The sequence below is a fragment of the Myotis myotis genome, unplaced genomic scaffold (genome assembly GCF_014108235.1).
Source record: "Myotis myotis isolate mMyoMyo1 unplaced genomic scaffold, mMyoMyo1.p scaffold_m19_p_3, whole genome shotgun sequence".
In the NCBI taxonomy this organism is placed as follows: Eukaryota; Metazoa; Chordata; class Mammalia; order Chiroptera; family Vespertilionidae; genus Myotis; species Myotis myotis.
In genome coordinates this window covers 171,255,934-171,276,068 of record NW_023416335.1, presented here as the reverse complement: position 1 = coordinate 171,276,068, position 20,135 = coordinate 171,255,934, and the positions used below count along the sequence as shown (strand labels likewise).

General features: G+C 37.3%; 1 protein-coding gene across 3 annotated transcripts in view; it reads left to right on the top strand.

Moving 5' to 3' along the window:
* The window catches only part of CNTN1 (contactin 1), a 269,218-nt gene that overhangs the window by 232,079 nt on the left and 17,004 nt on the right, over positions 1 to 20,135 (top strand). For all 3 annotated transcript variants that reach the window (XM_036299990.1, XM_036299991.1, XM_036299992.1), the window contains 3 exons: positions 2,689 to 2,875; positions 5,296 to 5,408; positions 6,185 to 6,341. In XM_036299990.1, coding sequence (XP_036155883.1) covers positions 2,689 to 2,875; positions 5,296 to 5,408; positions 6,185 to 6,341 — 457 coding nt within the window. The remainder of the gene's footprint in view (positions 1 to 2,688; positions 2,876 to 5,295; positions 5,409 to 6,184; positions 6,342 to 20,135) is intronic.

Here is a 20,135-nt window from a genome sequence, read left to right as displayed (position 1 = left end):
TTGGTGCTGTAGGTTATGATTTGAGTCGATCTCAACATACCTTTAGTTAATCTTCTAAAGAGTTCAGCTGAAGTTTAGAGAGTAGAATGAGGCACAGGCTGAGAAGACCCAATATTCATAACTTATTAAGCTGACAACTAGATTTGCAGCTATTAGAAAAGAAATGGGGGAGAGAAATTCACCAGATGTTACAAGCCCTTATAATAATCAAGTCCAAGGTATCTTGAGAGAAGACATCAATATTTGGAGTTTGAACGCCATTTTGGACCATAGGATTTTTTTTCTTCATTTATATTACTACTAGAGGTCTGGTGCATGAAATTCATGCACTGGGGGGGGGGGGGGTCCCTCAGCCTGGCCTGCACCCTCTCACAGGCCGGGACCTCTCAGGGGATGTCTACCTGCCAGCTTAGGCCCACTCCCTGTTGGGATTGGGCCTAAGTTGGCAGTCCAGGACACCTCACACCTTACTGCCGGCCTGCTCACTGCTCCTTACTGCTCGGCTCATTGCTCCTTGGTGTTGCTGCAGAGGCGGGAGAGGCTCCTGCCACCACCACTTTGCTCACCAGCCATGAGTCCAGCTTCTGGTTGAGCAGTGCTCCCCCTGTGGAAGCACACTGACCACCAGGGGGCAGCTCCTGGCCATTCTGGTCATTCCGTGTAACGGTCGCTTAGGCTTTTATTATATGGATTCCCTCCTAAGTGATAAAAAAGAGAAAAAAAATGTTATTTAATATATAACTCACTCATTTAGTCAAAGTGCTAAATGTATATTTTACTTTGTTAAAAACATGCCAGATGATTATATATTGTCTTATAACTTCCAACAGGCAGAGTATAAACTAAATATGAGGTTGGAAGCAATACATTGGCATCAATGAAGGCAGACAATAATCAGAATATAAACTTTTTAATTGGGAAATAAATATCAATTAGGATTCTTTCCTTTTGCATTGCCAAAATGCCCCATGGAATTTTGGATGCGATGGCAGAAATATTTTATCACTCATTTTAGTGCATAGTATTCATTAGAAATGGCTGTTGTTATATGAATCTAGGTTAAAAGCTCCTCCTCTCAAACTGGATAGAAAAAAAATGTTATCATGGAATGAAGACTTCAAAATGTGGTACACATTCAGTCAACAAGCATGCATGTAAAAATGGATGCACCCCAGGGATTTCAGTTTTGTTTGCTATAAAACAGAGTGAACACTGCCATCCTAGGTTTATTGAGAAGATTTTATAGGTGGATGAGCCTATGCAGTACCTGGCATTTTATTAGAAATGTAAATGTTCATTTTATTTCTTAGTCAGGCAGTGGAAGAAGCCTATGTATCACCTCGTTCAAATGTCCACTAAAATATAGGCTGTCTTCCTCCTCCTCAGATGAGTGTAGTCACTACCTGAGCACTTCCGGCCCCAGGAAAGGCATGCCTTCTCCAGAGGGCCCCTCCTGAGGAAGCCTTTTCTCTGCCAGCCAAGTTCTGCCTCTGGAGCCACTTGGTGCAATTCCAGTCCTCGGCCCTGGCCGTCCTCTTGGTCAGATGACAGAAATGTCAAAGAGCTTCTATCAAAATACTATGATCAGAAAATACTATTGTAAACAAAATAAAAAGACTGCAAAGAAACCAATAAGCAATTAGTAGCTAGCCTTTGTTCTGAAGTGTTCATTCTACACATAAACATCACTTTGTTACCAGGTGAATTTGAGCCATCCAGTTCCATTTTATAATGGTTTCAAATGTTTTATGTAAATGAAAAGTTCAGGATTATATAAATGTTAGATATTATTTGTAAGTCACTTTGCTTAATTTTGAAATTAAAATGCCATTGTTTTATAGACAGGGCACTGAAAATCTGTCAAATACTAGTATACTTATAAATGACTTTTCCTTTTACTTATAACTTAGATATAATTATAGATTTCTGACCAAGGAAACATCTTATTTGAAGAATGAAAATTATAATGAAAATTAAAATTATAATGAAAACTTACTTTTACTTAAACTTTAAGAGACAAGGAAGGTTGTCATTGATACTTTGGTTGGTAAAAGTAATCATTTCTAATCACACCATGGATAGAATTTTAAAAAATTATTTTAAAGGTAAATAACCTCTACATCTATTCAAGTTGTTAAGTATAATATTTCTTTCATATCTGGCATCTATGCAGGTTCAAAATAAATAATATACTCCTGCTACTGAAATGAGATAGCAGGAAGTTATATCACTGGTGTGTTCTAGGCTACATGATGATTATTTTTGTCAGAAAAGGTTGTGTTACTGTCAAACTGCTTTATCAATGGCTCATAACAAATTTGAAGTCATGTGAACAGAAATAAAGCAGGAAATAGATGATAAAAATTATTGTGGCAAATGCCTCCACAGAAAGATTTTACATTTCGAAGGTAAACCTTATGCAGATATTGTTGTGGGTTTTGTTTTATTTTTGTCATTGTAGGACTATTTAAAGCAATCATATGAGCTTTTGATTTTTCTTTGACAAGTTTAATCATCTGCATTGTAAGTCTTGCTATGGTCTAAGACTGTTAGAATTGTAAATAGCACTAAGAAATATTTGACAATATAATGGTTGGCATCAATAGTGACAGAGTCAGCTGAAAAGAACTTTTCACAATTTAAGTGTCTGCATCATGATAAACTGTTACTCAACTTGAATGTTTGCAGATTCGGTACTGGTCAGCTCATGACAAAGAAGCAGCTGCACACAGAGTTCAAGTCAACAGCCAAGAGTACTCGGCCAGGCTGGAGAACCTTCTGCCGGACACCCAGTACTCTGTGGACGTCAGGGCATGCAATAGTGCCGGGTGTGGGCCTCCCAGTGAGATGATTGAGACCTTCACCAAGAAAGCACGTGAGTCTGAACATTTGCATTTTAGACTTGTCAAAAACTACCAATCGGTTCCATCATGATGAAGGTACATTTGAGAGAAATTTATTAGCTAGCAGTCTTAGCACATTTGATTTTCTTTTCTTTTTTTTATTAAAATCACACAAAAAAATTAAAGAAACATGGATAGTTAATGTCAATGATGAAAAAATATGGGGAATGCCTTTATACATTAATGTTCCATTTTAGAAATAAAATTACAGAACCTCCCTTTGAAACGATGCCCCTCAAAATTTTCCACCATTAGATAACTAATTTTTATTCATTCTGTTATTATTTCAAACTTTATTTTCATAGAAATACATCAACAGCATGAAACAAATTAAATTCTGCATCTTTTTTCTTCTTTGTGTTGACTTACAAATGTTCATCATTGCAGAGTACAAATGCTGTGGCACTACATTTACTCCCTTATCACCACATGCTCTCATTGTTCATACAACAAGATCACTGTTCAGATGATCACTGTTCAGATGATCTGGTCATTCTCATCTCTCTGGCTTTACCTTGATATCTCTTGAATCAAGTTGAATATTTCAAATAGGAGAATTTCTATTCAGGGAGTTTTGCAATTAATCAAAGATGTGATTAGCATTATAGTTTTAAAAATTTATGAAGTTTACTTGGAAAAAAAGAAACTTCTAAAAGAGCATGGTGGTAAGAGCCAGACTTTGGTATCACACATGGGTGTTGGATCTGTTTCTGCCACACAAAGAAATGTGTGATGATAAGACAAATTACTTCACATCTTTAAACCTCAGTTTTCAAATTTGTGAAAGGAACATTTACTTCTTTGTTCTTTTTTCCATTTATTTATTCATCCAAAGTATGCTAAGTGCCCAGCACTGTTCTAGGTGTTGAGGATACAGAAGACATCAAACTAGTCTTATAGTCTTTTCTCATGGGATTACCAACAATTGGAAGGAAAGAGTAAAACAAAACAAAAATAAAACTAAATCTCTGACAAATAAATATGATAATGTCAGATGATAGGACAATAAAGTGGATAAACAGATGATAAAATTGAAACTGATTTGGGCAAGAACCAAATTCCCATTGGGTGGTCAGGAGTGGCCTCTTTGAGAGATGCCATTGGTGCTTGGATATGAGTAATAATAAGGACCCACTATGTGAATACTGGGGCTGCGGGAGGTGAGAGATTGTTTCAGGTAGAGAAAATAATGAGTGCAAAGCCTTTAGGCGGAAAGAGTTTGATATGTTTTAAGTCTAGAAAGGCCAATGGGGCCAGGATATAAGTTCTGAGGTGAGAAGGGGAAGTATGTTGGCATCAAAATATGAATGACCTTGTAGGTCATAGTAAGGAGTTTGAGTTATTCCTAAGTATAAGAAGCCATTGGAAGAGTTTAAAGTTGAGAGTAATACCTAACTAACATGTTTGGAAGAAATCATTCTGGGTTCTAGATGGACAGTAGGTAGTGAAGGATAAGAGTGTAAGCAGAATAGCCAATCAGAAGGTTACTTTAGTAGTCAAGGAAAGAAATGGTGGTGGTCAGAACTAAGTAATCACAGGGAGAAATAGAACATTTTCTGCAGGCAGCATTGACAACTTGCTGCTTGTTTGGATGTTGACAATGAATGAAATGAAAAACTGAATAACTAGATTTTTGTTTGAGAAACTGGGGATTTAATTGTGAAAGACTTCTAGAGAGGCACATCTGGGGGTACATTACAGATATCCCATCTTGATTTTATTACATTTAAGAAGACTTTGATACATTAAAGTAGAGATCTTCAGTTGCACATATATGTTTAGAGCTTATGACAAAGATTAGAGATAGAATTGTGAGTACATACAGCTATGGTCCCAGATGTAAGATTTAGGGAAGATTCATAGAGGAGAGAAGGGTGCTCAGGATCAGGTCCTATGTCATTCCAACATGTAAAAATTGAGCAGAGAATGTGGAGCCAGCAAAGCATGGTGATGAGAAAGAGCAGCCAGAGAGGTAGGAGGCAGAAACAGACATTAAAGGATCATGAATTTAAGAAAAAAAATAGATTCAAGAAGGAATCAGAAGGTCAATTCTGTAAAATGCTTCAAAAATATTAAATAAAAAAATTGCCATGAAAATTGGCCCAGTGGTCATAATTGATAACCTTGAGAGCAGCAGTTTCATAAGATTGGTTCAAAAAGAAACTCAAGTGAAGGATGATGAGAGGATGACAAAAATTATATTATCTACCTCACAGGACCATGGGTTACAAAGTGCTTTGCATAGTGCCTGCCATATAGGAAGCAATCATCAAAATTAGCTGTTGCTGTTGTCACATTATTAGCATCAGCCTTATAATTCCTGACACAATGCAGCTTGCAGAACTGAAGCTGGAAATGGTGATGGTCAATTGCATATTATTACTTTTCACAGCTCCAAGCCAGCCGCCAAGAATCATCAGTTCCATAAGGTCTGGTTCAAGGTACATAATCACCTGGGATCATGTGGTCGCACTATCAAATGAATCTACAGTGACAGGATATAAGGTAGATAAAAGATTATTGGAGTATTCCCCCCACAAGCTTCATTCTTACAAAGAGGACTGGTTTTTGGACTTTTTGCTGTTTCTGCAAAACCCATTCAGTTTTCTCATTCTAGCTGTGTAACAGTATCAGATGACACATTGCTATGATAAATTTTGAAATGAGAAAAGGTCTTCAGTGCAGTCTAAGAAAATGATGCATCAAGTGAGCAGGATAAAATAACTGCTTGAAAGTATAGAGTTGTTAGAATAATCATGCCTGAAGAACAGAGACAGAAAGAATCCACTTTTGTTCCACAATGATTAAGATAGAGTTTCCCAGCACACAGCGAACTCTTTGATGTATTGAGTTGCCATCTATAAACGAACAAAAAGAGAAAAATATTATTTCTGTATATCCTCTATATCACACCCTATCGCATTTTTCATTGTATACTAAATGTTAGAAATATTGTGAAAAACGTCTTAAATTGTGAAGCAATTTTTCCGACTACTTCAATTTATTGAAAGAGCCCTCTTTTTGTACTACTTCCTTTAAAAAATACATTCTTCACAATCTTTATTTTAGGTCATCTAAAAAAATTCACATTCTCATGGATAATCCTAAAACACAGGTGAAATTGATTTATATGAATGCAAAATAACATTAATTTTCCAGAAATTATTACATATAGCTACCCTAGGACTAATTTTATTAATAAAAGTGTAAGAATATTCTGTTTAGGACATTCACTCTTTGGTACCACTTTATTAATTTTACATATTTTGGGACTTCTTCAGGTACTCTATAGACCTGATGGCCAGCATGATGGCAAACTGTATTCAACTCATAAACACTCCATAGAAGTTCCAATCCCCAGGGATGGAGAGTATGTTGTGGAAGTGCGTGCACACAGTGATGGAGGAGATGGAGTGGTGTCTCAAGTCAAAATTTCAGGTAAGCCAGTCATTTAAGACCCATTTCATTTGGGTACTTGTAAGTTTCTAGGCTACACGGATTCCCAAGAGTAAAGGTAGGACTGATATTCACATGAATATGAGTGATTTGAAATGTCAAGGATGTCCTGAAGCTTGACATTTCTTTCCTTCCGAGTCACAAAGGTAAATTTGCAACATACCACATACTTGTTGATTATTATCTGGGTGTTAAAGCATAATTAAAATACTATAATGTATTAAAATGAGACATAATACTAGGGCAATAGATAATAATGAACAAACTTCTCTTATATCAAAAGGAAATTCACTGGACTATTGTTAATATTCTTCTAACCTCCTTTTTCTTGTCTTGCACATATTAATATAGTAGTAAAGTAAAAAGAGAGTAAATCATGATTCCTTTATCATCTCTCTGTCTGCATATCTATTCTTTCTCTGAAAAAATACTTTTCTCAGAGCACTAGTTAATTCAAAATACATATTTGAGTTAGTGATTTCTTCCCTTTTTAGGATTTGTAGAACTCTATTATTTATTTAAATTTTAATACTTTTTCTCACCTTGGATGGATAATGTAGCTTAATTACACAGAATAAAAACTGATGTTAATTTGAAAATTTTATGAGAAACTGAAATACAAGAATAATTAACTTCAAAAAAAGTTGATTTGAAATGTCATGATTTATATCTAAATAATGAATATTTGCATATTAAACTAATAAAATATCCTTTAATACAATGCCATACTTTTTAGTCTGACCATAATTGCATAAAGAAACTGTAGAATTAACATTAGGAAATACTAGATATTTGGTGAATGGTACCATTCTAGAATTTTTAATAATTTGGATTTACTTGTAAATTGTTTAAATTATCTTATAGTGAGAAAAACATGGAAATACAAATGGAAATTTTAGATTTTCTTGTAAATTTAAAAAATTTACATTGAAACTTTTTTAGTTTAAATATCATGTCATTTTAGAAAATTTGGAAATTACAAAAATACATTGCTAGGTTAATGTTCACATGAGTTATGCTGTCCATTCATTCATTCAACAAATATTCATTTACTAGAGGCCCAGTGCGCAAAATCATGCGAGACCCAGCCCCCCACCGAGCCGCGAGACCCATCAATGCACCTCCTGGTGACCGGTTGTTTGGTCATTATGTCGTTACGGCATTACTGCCACCGGCTTTTTATAATATAGATTGCCCACAATGCATAGGCACAGTTTACATACATAAAATGTGCTACCACTTATATATTTACACATTCCTTCGAGTCCAGATTACAATCATCTCCACTGGCCCAACTGCAATTCTAAAATTTTCTGGGCTTCTTATTTTGTCTTCCTTTAGTCCATTCTCTATGCAGCAGCTGGAGGGAGTCAAATCATATCACTCTCCTCTCAGAAAGAAATGCTATAGAATAAATCTAAATTTCTTACTGTGACCTAGTGTGCCCTATATAATCTGGCCCCACCAAACTCTCTCACCTCAAGTAAGTGATTTTTCCCTTGCTCCATTAACCTTCTTTCTCTGCTTGAACATTCCAACATTACTCCTACCTTGAAGCATCTGTGCTTGTTCTTGCTGCTGCCTGGAATTCTCCAGATCTTGGCACGGCAGTCTCATTCTTGTCATGTTTGTTTGTGCTCAGATGTCATCTCTTCAGAGTAGAATTATATGGCTTTCAATGTAAGATCACCCACTGCTCTATTTTTTTTGTCATATTGCATCACTGTTTTATGTTCTTAATAACATTTATTACTATTTAAAAATCTCTATTCATGTATACTTATATTGTTGACTCTCTTGAATGAAGACATTGTTACTTGAATGTAAGCTCCATTACATTACATCCAAGAACAACCTCCTTTTTACTTGTTTAGCCTTTGAATCCCCAGCACCTACGGTACATATCTGCACAGAACAGGGTTTTAACAAATAATGTTTGAGTAAACTTAGAATTTTTGTAGAGTAAAATTTAGTTAAAAATAATTTGGGCAACTTAAACTATCTTTTAGATATCTAGAATGTAGATGCACTTCCCATTAGGCTCATGATTTGTATTGTGCCATGGGCTAATCCACGAGGTTGGTTCTTACAGAGAGTAAGACGTAATGTGAGAGATATTACAGAACATTTATTGGGCATGGTAATCTTTAACTCCACTCTCTCTGACCTGATCACTGTTATCTGCTGTCTTAATAAATTATTCCCTATGACATGTTTATAGCTCACATCAAGGCATATGTAACGCTGCAAATGTTTCACCATTAGCATACTATCTCTAATAAGTTCTATATTTCCTATTAATAATCTTTTGTTTTTATATAACGTTGTGAGCCTAATTTAAAAAATGTGAAGGTAGCCACAGTATTTTGATTATAAATTTTAATATACTAATTTGACTTATTACAACTTCACTACAAATTTTACAATACAGATTGGTGAGTATTCTTGGTCATAAATAAATATCCACAGAGAAACATGTACTTCAGTATTTATGTATGAATGTGCGCATTTTGAGCTTTTATATTTCTTTTTAGTCTTAAACAGAGTACAGATATTTTAGTCAAATTAAGGGAGACTTTTAAGGACATTTTAGCATCTGGACTTCTTCCTAAGAGCAGGCAGTAGTCAACAGAAACCTTCAATGTAGAAAAAACATGATAAGATATTTGTACTTGAAAATCACTTTGGTGATTGTGGAAAAATATATATGTAGGGGAGTAAGATGTAAGGAGATGAATTATAAGGTTATTATCATAGAATGATTAAAGATGATGATGGTATGGCCTGGAAAGAGGGCAGTGGCGAAGTCTCGGGTGGGTTCTACAAAAGTAAGGCATCTTACCATTTGATTTAAAGTTCCTATATATTCATTTTGTTGACTTTATGTCTTTTAATAAATCTGTAATTTATCCTGGTGTTACCACAGATGATGGAGTATAAACATTTAACCTATTATTTTTGGTAACTCCAAGCTATTAAGTTAAACTATATAACCAAAGCCACTGACTTACACACTGATGAAAAACACATTTTGTGTTTTCCCTTTGTCCTCTTCGGCCCAGTAGCAGAAGTGGAAGGGCTAGGAAACCATTTTTTATGTGGAACCGATAGATGTTTAACTCTATTACTCACATGTTCCTCTCTCCAATGTCTAAGTAGTACAGTATAAAGATAACAGGAAGGTAGTTGAAATTGTTTATTTTTAATTCCTATGTTATCAGATTAAAATGCAATATTAACATAACTAATTTGGCAAATATCTCCTCTGTAAGCATTTTCAAAAACCAAAATTGTTTTTGAGTTTCTAATATTGTACAACAGCCTAGATAGATAGATAGATAGATAGATAGATAGATAGATAGATAAATTAATATACATAGTAGTCTTAGATAGGAACTAACCATACCACAAAAATGGGGTACATATATGGCATAAGTAGAACTTCACCAGCAAAAAATGATCAACACACAATTCATTACAGTGTTGCCTTGTGACTGGGCAGTGGGGAGAGGGCAACCGGGAAGAAGCTTATAGGGTGATAACAATGTTATTTCTTTGCCTGGATGGAAAGTATACAGGTAGGCTGTTGTTCTTGTTATTTTTAATTATATTTTTAAATATGCTAACTTGCATGATTTATTTCAAACTTGTAAAAGTTAAAAGGGGATTTAAAAAGTGAAGGACTAAAGAAAGGTATTGAATTTGGCATGTGAAAGGTCTATATTAGTTTGCTAGGGCTGCCATAACCAAGTACCACAGACTGGATGGTTTAAATAACTGAAATTTATTTTTTCACAATTCCGGAAGTCTGAGGTCAAGTTGTCGGCAGGTTTCACTTCTTCTGTGGCCTCTCTCTCTGGCTTGTAGCTGGCCATCTTCTCTACATGTCTTCATGTGGTCTTTCCTTTGTGTATATCTATGGCGTAACTTCCCCTTCTTATAAGAACACCAGTCATGTTGGATTAGAGCCCACCCTAATGATCTCATTTTAACTAAAGACTCTCTCTCTAAATCCAGTCATTCTAATGTATTGGGCATTAGGGCTTCAACACATGAATTTTTGAGGGGACAAAATTCAGCTCATAACTTCTTGGTAATTTAAAGAGAAAGACATCCATAAAATAGTGGAGTTAAAAGTCTTATTTCTTTAAGCAAACCTCATGGAGCTTAAATTCTAAAGGGAAGAGGCAGAATCAATTAATCATTTTTGTAATAATGTAATATTTTGTCTGATAGGGACAATATCTGAGGGTAACTGAGGAAAGGGAAGCGGTAAAGCAGAGGAAGGTGTGTAGGGAGTGATGGAAAAGGACTCGGTAGGGCCCAGGTTTTCAATAAGAGCAGCCGCAAAAGCCTGCTCTGATGAGATAACAGTGGGAAAGATAATTCAATGAAGTGAAGGAATGGTCCATGTAGTTTATCTGAAAGAAGAATTATTTCTACTAGAACACATACCAGGTGCTTGCTTAGATGTTCAAGAAACAGCTGGGTGACCAGTGTGACTGGGGCTGAGTAAGCGATGGGGAGTGTGGATACAATGAGGCTGGAGAGGTAGATGGGACCTGAATCTTAAGGTTTTTATAGGTCCTTGTTAAGGACTTCAGAGTTTTCTTTAAATGGGATGAGAAGCCATCCATCAAAACAGTTTAAGGTAGGAAGTGACATGATCAGGTTTATATTTTAGAAGTCTTATTCTAGTTTTTCTTTGGAAGAAAGTAGGAATCTCATGAATGGTGGGCAAAATCTCTGAATCTCTGAAACAGGGAGGGTAGTTAGAAGACAAAAGGCTATTGTGATCACATAGAAGAAATAAGAAGTAGTTATAGTCAGAATTTATTTGGAAGATGACCCAACAATGTTTCCTGATGATTTCATAAGGGTGTGAAAAAGTATTTGGCATAACTTGAAGAATTTAGATTGTCCAACAAAATCATCTATTAACATGGCCAACAGAATTATCTACTTTAACAGAATCATCTACTGAAAATAGATGATTGGAAAAGAAAAGTTAGGAGTTCCAATTTTGGCATGCTAGTTCATGCTATATCTATCCAAGTGAAGCCAGGTGGAGATAGATTTTAAAAAACCATCTAGCAAAACTGAGAAACCAGCTGAGGTCAGATAAGAAATTTGTCAGAGAACCAGTTGGCATAATTATGTACTATCTGCAACACATACCAGCCTGAGTACAGAAATAGAGATAGCAGATGGTTGTTAGTGTTGCCCAAAGTTGGCAAATTACAACGTTAATAGAGTAGGAAACAAGGATTCATTACATCTAATTAAAGAATAATTTAAATAGATGAGCATTGTGTATGTATTAGAATATTTTCAGCTGTCAGTAACAAACTCTCCATTCAGAATTGCCTGAGAGATAGGTGGCCTTCAGACCTTAGAGAAATCAGTGTCTCAAAAATATAATCAGCCGAAACCGGTTTGGCTCAGTGGATAGAGCGTCGGCCTGCGGACTGAAAGGTCCCAGGTTCGATTCTGATCAAGGGCATGTACCTGGGTTGCGGGCACATCCCCAGTAGGAGATGTGCAGGAGGCAGCTGATCGATGTTTCTCTCTCATCGGTGTTTCTAGCTCTCTCTCTCTCCCTTCCTCTCTGTAAAAAATCAATAAAAATATATTAAAAAATATATATAATCAAAGACCAGTATCCCCCTCTTTCTTTACTTGGGAAGGCTCATACCCAGCTTCATTCTCAGACTTGTCATTTTTGTGGTTGCAAGATGGCTGCAGTAACTATTGCATGCAGACCCAATACCAGTAATAGCGAACCTATGACCTATGACATAGCGTGTCAGAGGTGACACACGAACTCATTTTTTTGGTTGATTTTACTTTGTTAAATGGCATTTAAATATATAAAATAAATATCAAAAATATAAATCTTTGTTTTACTATGGTTGCAAATATCAAAAAATTTCTATATGTGACATGGCACCAGAGTTAAGTTAGGGTTTTCAAAATGCTGACATGCCGAGCTCAAAAGGTTCGCCATCACTGCCCAATACTGTCCAAGGAAGTTCTATTTTAAAACGTCCCAGAAGGCTCTCAGGAAATCTTTCCCATATTGTCCAGAATTGGGTCACAAGTCTATCCCTGAACTACTAAAATGGCATTTCTATGGTTATTCACAGTGATCAAGATTTACAACTGAGCTGGGGGTGGGAAAGCCTTCCTTGAGAAGTGAACATCTGAACAAAAAAAATGGAAAGTGCTCTCTCTCTTCTTCTGCACCCCCATAATGTAAATGTTAGTACACTTAAAGTTGTGCAGGAGCTACTTATAGCATCTTCATATATTTTTATTCTTTTTTCTTTTTGTTCTTCTGATTGGGTGTTTTTTGCTTCCTCATAATCCGAATCATTGATTTGATTCTAGGAATCATCTACACTACTGTTGAATCCCTGTAAATTTTTCTTTATTTCAGTTAGTATGTGCTTAATTCTGACTGGTAGTTTTTCATGTCTTTAAAATTCTCACTAAGATCCTTGAAAGTCTCACTAAGTCTCCAAAGCTCTCATTAAACTCCTTAGTCAACCATATAATCATTTTTTTTTAAATTCTGTATCTAGTAGTTTGTCCAGAAACTACAGAGAGTATCAAACAAGAGGAACCAAAGAGGTTCAAACCAAGACACATCATAATTAAAATGCCAAAGGTTAAAGACAAAGAGAAAATATTAAAAGCAGCAAGAGAAAAGCAGTTAGTTACCTACAAGGGCATGCCCATAAGACTGTCAGCTGATTTTACAACAGAAACTTTGTAGACCAGAAGGGAGTGGCAAGCAATATTCAAAATAATCAAAGATCTACAACCAAGATTACTCTACCCAGCAAAGCTCTCATTTAGAATTGAAGGTCAGATAAAGAGCTTCACAGACAAGAAAAATCTAAAGGAGTTCATCACCACCAAATCAGTATTACATGAAATGTTGAAAGGTATTCTTTAAGAAGAAGAAGAAGAAGGAGGAGGAGGAGGAGGAGGAGGAGGAGGAGGAGGAGGAGGAGGAGGAGGAGGAGAAGGAGAAGGAGAGAAAAGACAAGAAAAAAGAAGAAGAAGGAGGAGGAGGAGAAGGAGGAGGAGGAGGAGAGGAGGGGAGGAGGAGGAGGAGGAGGAGAAGGAGAAGAAGAAATGCATGGTAAAATGACAATGAATACATTGGGCAATGACAATGAATAGATATTTAGAATAATACAACAATTAATTCTAAAAATCAAAATAAATGAACAAAATAAACTGATGAATAAAATAGAACCAAGGGCATGGAAACATGGAACAGATTGACTAATCTCAGAGGGAAGTGGGGAGGGGAGGCGGGAAGAGATTAACCAAAGATCTTATATGCATACTAGAGGCCTGGTGCATGAAAATTCATGCACTGGAGTGGGAGTCCCTCAGCCCGGCCTGCCCCCTTCTCACAGTCCGTGAGCCCTCAGGGGCAGGAGGCAACCCAGTGATCAGGGGAAGGCAACATCCCCATCACTGCCACTGCTGGCACTGCTGCTGCCACTGCTGCTGCTGCCACTGCTGGCAGCACAAGCCTAGGCCAGCCCTGGTTACTTGAGCCTCGGGCAGCCCTGGGCGGCTGGGCAGCCGCCATCCAAGGCATGCCTGTGCCTCGGGCTGGCCCTGGGTGGCTGGGGGTCTGAGGGGACTTGGGGGACTCCAAAGACTGGCTCCTGGCAGGGCTGAGGGGACTGGGTGCCACCATCTTGTGGCTATGGATGCCACCATCTTTGGGGGTGTGGCAGTCAATTAGCATATTCCCTCCTTATTGGCTGTGGGCACCGCCATCTTTGCAGCCTGCTGCTCAGTCGTTTGGTCATCCCTCACTAACCCCCCTACCAGCCTGGTCACCCCATGCAGCCTGTTCGGTATTCCGTTCAGTTGTTTCGGTTGCGATGGTTGCTTAGGCTTTTATATATACAGATATGCATTACCTATGAACACAGACAATAGGGTTGTGAAAGCTGGGGCAGGACAGGAACCACGTGGAGGGGGAGAATGAGGGGAAAAGGGTGACATCTGTAATGCTCTCAACAATAAATATTTTTTTAATGGAAAGTTATTAGCAAGGAAGTAGATATAAAAAGATTTCTTCTTAATATTCAAAGTTAAATGATGAGGTAAATAAGGACGAATGCAGGGAAGGGAATAAGAAAAAACAAGGTAAAAAAGCAGCTTCATAAGAATGTGTAATAAGAGGGATGAAGAGTTATAGGAAAGATACAAAGTCAGCTTTAATAGCAGAAAATTTAGGCAGGATTATTATTTTTTATTCAAGTGACAAGAGACAGTAATTGTTGATCCTAATATTGAAGCATTAAAACAAGGATTTATGACATTGAACAAGTTAGACTTGCAAGGGTTATGTCAATAAATTAAATTGAGAGAACTCTCACCTAAAGTCAGTAAACAGAGGTTCATCCATATAGATAGATAGATAGATAGATAGATAGATAGATAGATAGATAGATACTAGAGGCCCAGTGCACAAAATTTGTGCACTCAGTGTTGGGTGGGGGGGGGGGGGTGGTCCCTCAGCCCAGCCTGAGCCATTTTGCAGTCTGAAAGCCCTTGGGGAATGTCCAACTGATGGCTAGGCCCACTCCCTGCTTGGAGTAGGCCTAAGCTGGCAGTCAGACATCCTTAGTGCTGCCATGGAGGTGGGAGAGGCTCCCACCACCGCTGCTGCACTCACCAGCTGTGAGCCTGGCTCAGGGCTTCTGACTGAGTGGTGCTCCCCTGTGGGAGCACACTGACCACCAGGGTGCAGCTCCTGTGTTGAGTGTTTGCTCCCTGACGGTCAGTGTGCATCTTAGCAACTGGTTGTTCTGCTGTTTGGTCAATTTGCATATTAGCCTTTTAGTATATAGGACTAGAGGCCTGGTGCATGAAATTCATGCACTGGGGGATGTCCCTCAGCCCAGCCTGCACCCTCTCCAATCTGGGAACCCCTTGGGAGATGTCCGACTGCCGGTTTAGGCCTGATCACAGGGATCAGGACTAAACCGGCAGTCAGACATCTCTCTCACAATCCGGGACTGCTGACTCCAAACACTTGCCTGCCTGCCTGCCTGATTGTCCCTAACCTCTCTGCCTGCCAGCCTGATCACCCCCTAACCACTCCCCTGCCAGTCTGATAAACACCTAACTGCCCCCCTGCCAACCTGATCGCCCCCACCTTGCCCTCCCCTGCTGGCCTGGTCACCCCCAACTACCCTCCCCTGCTGGCCTGGTCACCCCTAACTGCCCTCCCCTGCCAGCCTGGTTGCCCCTAACTGCCCTCCCCTGAAGGCCTGGTCCTCCCCAACTGCCCTTCCCTGCCAGCCCAATCACCCATAACTACCCTCCCCTGCCAGCCAGGTCTGCCCTAACTGCCATCCCCTACAGGCCCAGCCACCCCCAACTGCCCTCCCCTGCCAGCCTGATTGCCCCAACTACCCTGTCCTGCTGGCCTGGTTGCCCCCAACTGCCCTCCCCTGCCGGCCCAGTCACCCCTAACTGCCCTCCCCTGCTGGCCTGGTCACTCGTAACTGCCATCCCCTGCAGGTCTCGTCCCCCTACCCCAACTGCCCTCCCTGCCCTGCAGGCCCAGTTGCCCCCAACTGCCATCCCCTGCAGGTTTGGTCCCCCCCAACTGTCCTCCCCTGCTGACCCAGTCATCCCTAACTGCCCTCCCCTGCTGGCCTGGTCACCCCTAACTGCCCTCCCCTGGTGGCCCAGTTGCCCCCAATTGCCATCCCCTGCAGGCCTGGTCACCCCTAACTGCCCTCTCCTGCCAGCCTGGTCACCGCTAACTACCCTCCCCTGCTGGCCATCTTGAAACCACATGGGGGTAGCCATCTTGTGTGAGGGCATGATGGTCAATTTGCATATTACCTCTTAATTATATAGGGTAGCATTACTACTGTTAAAGAATATTTAAGTAGGAAATTGGAATGTATAAGAAACAGTTTAAGTCATTACTGCCGTAAGAAAATTATAAACTTTTTGCTTTGTTTTATATTTTAGATTAGCTACACCACAATACTCAGATGTATGAGACACCTTTCCCCTTAAGAGCTACATTTGATGATCTTTTCTAAATTTAGAAAGTAGTACTAACAGGGTAGAAAATGGAAAGAATATTGCTGATGGGACTAGAATTAGAATCTAGCATGAGAGGGAATTCCTATATATAGTAAGTCTTTGGAAAAGGGGGTTGTAAATAAAGGAATTTATCATTTGCGAAGATGCAATTACATTGAAGAAGTTTTAGAAAATGATCCTAAGAGAAATACCTTGATTCAGAGATGGGTTTTATTTTGCTGAATTTTGGGGTATCAGCAAAATTCCAGTTTTATTAAATAGTAATTTATCTATTTCAACTTGTTTGCATATATCAAGCTTTGTAAAATGTCATTATACAGTTTCAACAAATTGTGTGATGGGTCATAATATTTTGCATTAATAAACTGGTCATGAGAAAATAGATAATACTGTGCAATGCATACCTTACATGTATAATTTTAATTATTAGTAAAGTCAATTTTGCATTTTTATGAATTTTGGTATATTAGTGGCATAAAAATTACATAAAAATATCATGTCCATCTATTCTGTATACTAAAGGGATTTTAAATATTTTATGATCCTAAGGAAGGAATATTTATATGTACCTCTCCACAAACCATAAGATAGTACTTAATATTGTTTCCTGAAATAAGAGTAACAAATAAATGAGTTAAAATAATTATATTATCTTGAATTGTTATATACATCAATCATCAAAACACTATTTCAAAATTAATTTTCCTTTGAAACATTATAGGCTATTTTGAAATTTGTAACCCTCTCAGGAAAATATAAAGATAATTGTTTGTGCTGAGAGAATTGGGTTTTAAATTTTCTCTCCTATGGTTTGACACTTACCCACCGTAACATAAATTTGAAACCATTTAGGAAAGAAAATGATTTTGTCATGGTTAAAAATAAAACCCTGGAAATTTCTCACAAATAGATCTGGAAACCTTTAATGCTATAGTAAGAGGGAATATAAAACACTTAAACTGGAAAGTGATATATCAACATATTAAAATGGTCCATTTGATACTACATTAGGGACCAACATTAGTGATTTATGAAGGAATGTTTAGGTCTCAAAATACTTCCCATAGTTGGGCAAGGCTAGAAGCCAGGCCCCTTGATGGATTATTCACAGTTTGAAAGCAATGCAATGGCGTAAAAGACATTCCAGAGGCACTTTTTACAGACACCTTCTGTAAAATGAGCCAGACTAAGAGCAAATAAATCATTTAGAGCATATTCCAAGAATATGACTTTATCCAGCCAATATTCATTCTCTTATAACCTACCACTCCAAGCCCTGTATAACTGACTTTCATCTCTAAAACAAATCACCAGGCTTGGTCACATGGCCATAAAGCAGGAAGAGAGAAGGGTGTTATAAATTACAGAGGACTAGCTCAACAAGACTCAGCCCATAGGAGATGCCTCAAAGTCCAGATGTGCCTGGAAGTTGTGAATTCTTTGGATTTGAACATCTGTGTAGATGATCCTACCAATACCCTGGCCTCTTAATTCCTCTTTCCTAATGATCCTAATTTATAGGGAAACTAATGCTCCCTGCCCTGCCTCAGCCAGCCACTCATGATCACAGTCTAGACAGGGTTTCAAGACTTGAGTGTAAACTGAAACTTGAGGATCCCTGAAACTTGAATGAGAAAAAAAAAAATTGTAATTTTCTCTAATTTCTAACTGAAATGGATTATTTTCTTCAAATATAAATTTAAGCAACAAATTACCATTGCCAATTACGATCACAAATGTTCTCATATATTTCAGCTGTTTCAATATCACTTCAAAAATATATTTATTAGCCCTAATCTTAGATTTTATTATTTAATGTACTAATAAGCATGTCATTTTAACGTATTAATAAACATATATTTAATTTGTATATTATACTTTTTAATTAGACTTTGTATGATATATTAATAAACATGTATTTACTTTGTTAATTTACTTTGTATATTATATTGAAATATACATACATATTTTAATATAATCGATTTCCTTTTAACTCTACATATTGTATTTTATGTATGTGAAAGCATTATTTTTAGTTTCTCAGGGATTTACAGACTGCCAATGCATCTATAATAGACAAAGAGAGTAAGAATCCTGGCAAAAATTATATTACTAATAACTGGAAAAAATCATAATTTTTCATTTTAAGCATTCTATTTTCAGATACTAACTCTTACCTTTCTAGTTTATTCCTACAGGTCTCCACCTAACTTAACAGTTTCTCCACTCTCCCGTACCCAGGTCTACCATTGATCCTATCCTATTGATTTTTCCAATATCCTGCAAAATTTAACTCTTCTAATCAAGATGACTATAATATTCATATATATATATATATATATATATATATATATATATATATATATATTTTAAATGCCTTGCTTATTTAGCATAAGTATAGTCTATTTTTTACATGTAGAATGGGAATAATAGTGTTAAACTTTTATATGAGTAATAAATTACGAATAATTACCTCCTATTATTGTGAGTAGTACATGATGAATAAGGTTTTACTCACTATAATTGTGAGTAATAAATTAATTAATTAAAACCTGTTTTCATGTACCTTAATCCTTTGTCACCCAATTTCAAATGGAAGCATGATTGCAAGAGATAATACTCTATAGCAGTGTTTCTTAAATTTTTTTCATTATTGTCTCCCAAAAAACATTACATATTTTTTTTCCTAGCACTCCAGCCACCTATGGAATTTTAATACTAGGGATGTGCTGCATGTCTGTTTATGCTCTGTAGCCCTTTGGAGATGCAAAGCCATTATAATATCTTATATTTAGATTTTTTTCACCCATAAAAAACAATTTTCACCTCCATGGGGGCCATATTGCACCTTGGAGAATGCATACTCTCTGTAAATACATACATACCCCTTTCATTCCAGTCCCAGGAGATACAAGCAATTTTCTGAATTGATCAATCCAAAACTTCATTGAGCTGTGTTTTTAAAAGACATTGTTTTGCACCTTATAGAATGAATGTTTATTAAACTATAGTTTAGTATGATGTATTGATTTATACTGAGGAGCATTATGTAAAAGAGGCCAAAACCAAAAACCAATCACATCAAATCTACTATCACATTATTTCATAATTGCTGAGGGTAGTTTTTGCTGTACTATGTAGTGCTCTCCTTGTAAGGAACCATGATTGGGAATTCTCTCAGGTAGGTCTAGAGGAGTGAATAAGCTGGGTCACGCTAATACATAAATATTTGAATAAAATAATTCAATAGTTAATATTAAATTAATGTTCTTGAAATGGACACCATTTAATGGAGAGGATGAAATCTTATTAGAGGAAGGGTGAGAAAGAGCACCACTCAGTCCAATTTCTAGAAAAATTCATCTTCTCATCACCACCACCATCCCAACATATACACACACTCAAGAAGTAAATCTAGTTTCTTCTGTAGGCAGCTTAGATATTACTTATTGGACCATATATAATAAAAACCTTATTCTTTATACACACACACTCTAACTAGGTGATCAACATCTTCCTTCAATACATTACTCTCTTTTAAAAGAACTTAGGGTGGAGGAGGGGGAGAAGTGTGAGGAGCCAATGGCTGCCTAGGAAGCAGAGCTTTTGACACTGACTGGCATAGAAACCAACCAATAAGTACCTAATCCTGGTGAACACGAAGGCAGAACC